The 6,201-nt window shown below is 52.9% G+C and overlaps 1 protein-coding gene across 1 annotated transcript in view; it reads left to right on the top strand.

Annotated features, from left to right (window-relative positions):
- The first annotated feature begins 4,172 nt into the window (after positions 1–4,172).
- The window catches only part of NID2 (nidogen 2), a 39,832-nt gene continuing 37,803 nt past the window's right edge, over positions 4,173–6,201 (top strand). Inside the window, exons 1-2 of the mRNA XM_081829705.1 lie at positions 4,173–4,651; positions 5,306–5,662. Of these exons, the coding sequence (XP_081685831.1) occupies positions 4,196–4,651; positions 5,306–5,662 (813 nt within the window). The 5' untranslated portion in view covers positions 4,173–4,195. The remainder of the gene's footprint in view (positions 4,652–5,305; positions 5,663–6,201) is intronic.

Consider the following 6,201-nt stretch of genomic DNA (forward strand, 5'->3'; position numbering starts at 1 on the left):
GGGATCCCACCAAATCTATCCCAAGCACTACTCAGAACTTCTAAGCAGTGCGTGGTTTTTCTTAGGCCTAACGATTTCAATTAAGCCTAAGTCTGCGGAGATGTGCTAATTTGCACAGTCCTGTTTTTTTTCTACATGCTAATATACCCACCCTGGAATTTAAAGGATAGTAAAGTTATGCAAAGAATCACTATGCGCAACAAGAACCAGACATTTTCTGCCAAGCCCACCTCCAGTACAAACACACACACATACCAGGCAGGGCTATACATAGAACTTGCTCTTGAGTCCCCACATCTATTTGCCACACTGTGGAGCAAATGTGTTTTCATTCTCTTGATTAAAATAACAGGAAGTATCATCATTCTTGAAGTCTCGGTATTTCTAACAGACATATAACCACACACACAAAAATATAACTGTGGAGACTCTTGACAAGGTCTATTGGCAAGGCGTCTGGTACCATTCCTGGCTTGGGATAAAAAGTTCTGCACCTGAATCATCTTACCTCTCAACTAATGCTGGGAGCTACCATGCAGATGCAATCCAAGAGGACTAAGATGTCTAGAGAGGTCCTCTTAGAACTGCCAACCCCAGGGGCGCCAGGGTGGCTCAGTCGTTAAGCGTCTGCCTTCGGCTCAGGTCATGATGCCAGGGTCCTGGGATCGAGCCCCGCATCGAGCCCCGCATCGAGCCCCGCATCGAGCCCCGCATCGAGCCCCGCATCGAGCCCCGCATCGAGCCCCGCATCGGGCTCCCTGCTCCGCGGGAAGCCTGCTTCTCCCTCTCCCACTCCCCTTGCTTGTGTTCCCTCTCTCGCTGTGTCTCTCTCTGTCAAATAAATAAATAAAATCTTAAAAAAAAAAAAATTATAGAACTGCCAACCCCAAAGGGGCCTCTGTCTCTTCAGCCAGTCTGGCAAGTCACGGAAATTCTACTCTGGGACTGGATACAAGAGAAGTATTTCCTCAGTATTTACTTTGACCAGGGAAATGACTATGACAGATTTTTTCTTTTCCTGAAGACACAGAGTGACATTTTAAGGGAGAAACCACTGGGTACCATGGTCTTTTAAAAAATAATATTAGAATAAGAGCTCAAAGGAATGTCTGCTCAAGCACAACTGTCTATAGCCTCGTATTTCAAGAAGAATTCGGCCACTTTAAGCAGCTGGGGAGCCAGCACTGCTCATTTCAGCCCCTACCCTATCGGATCTACTTCGTTGTGCTCCGCGTCCGATTCGGAACTGGTGACACCCTCTCAGGGCGACAGCTCTTTTTGTTTGTTGTGCTGCTAAATCTGTGCTACGTTGTGATATGGCTGCTTTGTCATATTCTTGCTTCGTTCCCCCCTCCCCCACCAGCTCAAGAGTTTCTTGAGGTCAGGGGTCACCCATTATACTCCATTATGTCTTGCCCAGTTGTGTTTGTCATGGTAAACTTGCAGGAAATAGTTGTTGGATGGATGAATGAAAGAATGACCCAAACTGGAAAACAGTGGAAGGTGAGCTGCTCTGTAGCCTGGTTAAAGAGGAGTCTGAAACTCAGGTCAGATTAGCAGGAAAGGTGGTGTCGGGGAAAGAATGTTTCTTTTGTGTCAGCAGACATGGATCTTAGCCCCAGGCTGGTTTGCTTGCTTTCACTCATTCAACAAACATTTCTCTAAGTTTCTCCGGAGGAGCCAGGCAAGCATTGCGGCAGGCCCCAAGTAAGACAGAGTCCCTGCCCTCAAGGTGTGGCGGTAGGGGTGAGGGAGACATGGGCGGTCAGGGATTAGGGGAGATACGGTGGGATTGGCAATATGATAATGGCACACACAGGACACATGGAGATTCTCAATCAGACTGTGGTTTCCAGGAAACTTCTGGAAAGAGAATGATTTTTTATTCAAGTGTTGAAGGATGAATGAGTGTTGGCTAGAGGCGACTGATTGGGAAAAGCATTATAGGTAGAGGGACTAGCATGTGAAGGTGTTCCACGCCATAAAATAGAAGGTTGCATTTGAGAACTAAAGTCTCAGCTGAAATGGTAGCTGTGGCCAGAGCTAAAGTTAGAGAGGTAGGCTAGAACAGCCTCGCAAAGGACCTTGTGGCAATATGATTTAGTGCTTCAGAGCAGAGATTTAGAAATCAGACAGATTAGTTCAAATCTGAGTTCAAATCCCAGCTCTGGTACTTACAAGCCATGTAACTAACTGATTTCTTTTTTTTTTTAATTCCTCGAAGTCTTGGTTTCCTTAGCATAGTGTCTAGCTGTTATCACTTATCTATTGCTGCATAAGAAATTATCCCAAACCATAATAGCTTAAAACAACACACATTTATTAAGTTCTCACGGTTCCTGTGGGTCCAGAATCTGGTCTTCTGCTTCAGGGTCTCCCACAAGGCTGCAGTCGAAGTGTCAGCCAGAGATGAGGTATTACCTCAAGACATGACTGGAGAAGGATCCATTTCCAAGCTCACTTACATGATTGTTGGCAGAAGTCAGTGCCTGGAGGGCCGTTGGCCAGAGCCCGCCCTTAGTTCCTTGCCATGTGGACCTCCCCAGCATAACAGCTTGTGTCATCAGTCAGTGACAGAGGGTCTGCGACCAAGACAGATGTAGCCTAATCACTGAAGTGACTTCTTGTCACTATTGCCCCATTCTATAGGTTAAAAGTCACTAGGCCAGCCCACACTCCAGGGAAGGGGATTATTACAAGGGAATGAACACCATAAAATGGGGATCTTTGGGAGTCATTTTAAGCCACTAGCCTATAGCTGGTAGCTTATATTAGTAGCTGATAGCTTATATTACCACCAAATAAATGTTAGCTTTTTTTTATTACGTTCAATTGAGAGACTGGGAAAACCTAGAGAAAGCTGGTGCAGGATTTTATATCAAAGAGTAACTTTAGGTGACCTTGGCTAGGTCAAATCACGTCATGTCTTTGAGCCTTCATTTCTTCCTCAGTACAGTGAAAATACCTATCTCCCATAGAAATGAGAACATATATGTGCAAACACAAATACACTTTTGTAACAAGCAAACAACTCTTCACAGTCAGAGGAAGCAAGCTGCTTTGAGCCAGTTTTCCATTTTGTGCTGATACTGTGAGTCTCACAGTCTGGTATCTTCAGAGTTTTCAGGGCTTGGCCCTCTGGGCCCAGAAGGATTTGTGTAACTGGAATAAACACCCACAAAAAGAAATTTGTCTTTTGAACATCCCTTAAGGCATTTCCACAGGCTTACTTTTTTCCTTCTTTTTAAATACCTTTGCTTCCAAGGACCCCATGGGGGCTAGAGAGGGAAAACAGATGATCTGGGAAATTTCAAGTTCTTGATAATAAAAGTGGTAATAAAATCTCGTCTGGCTGCTGATGCTTCACAGAGGGGTTATTTGTGGTGGATGGGGTTCCCCCACATCTAGCAGCTGGTTTCCTGTCCCAGGGAGGGGCTCAGGTTACCATCGCCTTGCCCACCGCAAAGGCAGCCCCGATGCCCGCAAGGCAGCGGGTGAGAGACCCAAGGTGCCCCCACCCTGGCGCCTCACCCATTTCCGCTTGGTGCCCAAATGGGATGCTTCATTCCATGCCCCACATGGAGCCGATCACACACAGTAGTGTTTCATGGTCCTTCCAGGTCCCGTTTTCCCTGGGAAAGGTACACAGCGCTCTCTTGACCCAGACCCAGACCTGTGGCGGGTAGCCCAGTCTTCCCAGGCGGTAGTCTTTGGATGGAGGTCGGAACTTAGGAATTGGACGCCCCCCCACCCCCCCGCATCATTCCGGCTTCATACAAAAGCGCGCTTCTCGGCAGGGCGTCTCTGGGTGGAGCAAGGGAGCTGCGGCTGCGACAATGCCCCCAGAGCGAGGGGCGCCCGGGACCCCCCCACCACACCCTCGCCCTGCCAGCCTGGTGGGGGGCCTCGCGCCAGCCAGCACACGCCGCTGCGGGGTTCCCCCTTGGCGCTGCGGTCCTCTCCTGCCGCGCCGCTGCCCTCGGACTTCGCGGGCCGTTTGGTCCCGGGGGAGGGGCTCGTCGGCCCCGCGGAGCAGTCCCCGCAGGAGGGCGGGAGCTGGCCCGGCCGCTCTGGGACTGCGGAGGCGGAGGCGGAGGCGGAGCAGCACTGCGGCCAGCCCTGGCCCGAGGCTTCTACCTCGCCTGCCCCGCCGCTCCCGCGACCGCTGCCTTAGAAAACTTTTAACAAGAACCAGATGTGGCCGCCGCTGTCGAACTTTCCCCGAGCGGGTGATTGGTCCCCGGCCGAGGGCCGCAGCCAGTCAGCGCGCTGGGAGGGCCCGGAGGCCCGGCCCGCCCGGGCGCCCGCGGGGATCCAGGTTGGAGGCTGGTGCGGCGCGGCTAGTGGGCTGGCGGGCCGGGCCGGGACGCGCTCTGCCGCCGGGCCGCCCAGGAGCCGAGCCAGCATGCGGGGGGACCGGGCAGCCCGGCGACTGGCGCTGCAATCGCTGCGGCCGCCGCCACTGCTGCTGCTGCTGCTGTTGCTGCTGCTGCTGCTGTCCCGGGCCGGGGCGCTGCACCCAGACGAGCTCTTCCCCTACGGGCAGTCGCGGGAGGACCAGCTCCTGCAGGAGGGCGACGACGAAAGCTCAGCCCCGGTGAAGCTGGCGAGTCCCCTGCGCTTCTACGAAGCCCAGTTCAGCTACCTCTACGTAAGTTCAGCCCCCGCTTGGTGTGGGAACCGGCAGAGTTCTCGCAGCTTCTTCCCACGGGCCGATGTAGTGTGGATCTCACCGAACCCCTGCCTTCCAAGGGGAGGAAATAGTCCGCACTCCCGGCTGTCCCCGAGCGCCCCTGGGTGGGACGTGGCCCTGTCGGAGTTGCTTTTCTTTACCTCGAGAGGAAGAGCGAGAATTCAGACCCACACATTCGCAGCTACATAAGCGTCCCCGGCAGAAAAGGAGGTGGGGATGCTGGGGCGGCCGGTGGGGTTTGCAGTAAGGACGGCGAGAAGGCTGTGCACGTCTGCAGAGCTAGTGCGTTCCCTCCTCGGACCCGGAGGTTTTCTCCAGCGTTGTGCGGGAAGTGAGAAGATACGTGAACCAGGAGTTTTAGGGCTCCTGGACCTATCGCCCCGCGCTGTGGGGTGGGGGTGGCGGGAGGCACGCGGGCTGAAGTCGCGCTGGTCGCCCTGAATCAGGAGTCGGGTTCCCAGCGGGTAGGGAAGGGGCAGCTTCAAGCCCCGGGCGGTTCCCTTCCCTCCGTGCGTAGCCGGGTGGGCGCGCGCACATTTGGACTTGTGGTGGCCGCCCGAGGGCCTCCTGCCGCGTACGCGACCGTCACCTTTTGTCCCTCTCCTCCCACAGGTGGGCACCAACGGTATCATCTCCACTCAGGACTTCCCTAGGGAGACCCAGTACGTGGACGATGATTTCCCCACAGACTTTCCGGCCATTGCCCCCTTCCTGGCGGACATCGACACGAGCCGGGGCAGGGGCCAGGTCCTGTACCGTGAGGACACGTCCCTGGCTGTGCTGGGCCTGGCCGCCCGCTACGTGCGCGCAGGCTTCCCTCGCACCGCGGCGTACTTCACCCCCACCCACGCCTTCGTGGCCACCTGGGAGCAGGTGGGCGCCTACGAGGAGGCCAGCAGCCGGGTGCCGCCCTCAGGAGAGGTAACTGACCAGGGGTGCTTGGTCGCTGAGCCAATGGAGGGATGGGTTTGAATTCTGGGCTGGAGCCCAGGGACTGGCTTGGAGTTTCTTCTGAGTCGGCTCTTGTGCGAACCTGATGTATCCTTTGGTGGCACCAGGGCTGAAGTGGCTTAGAAGTGAAGAAGGCTGTTTTCTCCAGCCCGTCCTCTAAGGATCTGAGAGATGGCCACTTCTAGCAAGGATCGGGTATTAGGGCTCCAGTGCAGATGCGGAAAGCCCTCAGAACACAAGGCAGTTCACTGTTTGGTTGTTTATTTTTAGAATCACCTCTAAGTATATAAGAATTATTTCTAATTATATGTTCATTGAAGGGAAAACATCAGCAAATACAGGCAATTTAAAAAAGAACAACCACTCATTTTCCTACCACTCAAAGATAATCAGTTAAACGTTTTCATTTATATCTTCCAAAAGTTTTTTTCCTATTAATATCTGTATTAATGTTACTGTCTATTAACACTAATGGGTTTGCACTGCACATACTGTTTTGTAAACTATTTTTTTCACTCAGTAGTATATTGTGAATATGTTTCATTGTCACTCAGTAT

Source organism: Leptonychotes weddellii, chromosome 9 (assembly GCF_054177405.1).
Source record: "Leptonychotes weddellii isolate Sample4059 chromosome 9, ASM5417740v2, whole genome shotgun sequence".
NCBI lineage: Eukaryota > Metazoa > Chordata > Mammalia > Carnivora > Phocidae > Leptonychotes > Leptonychotes weddellii.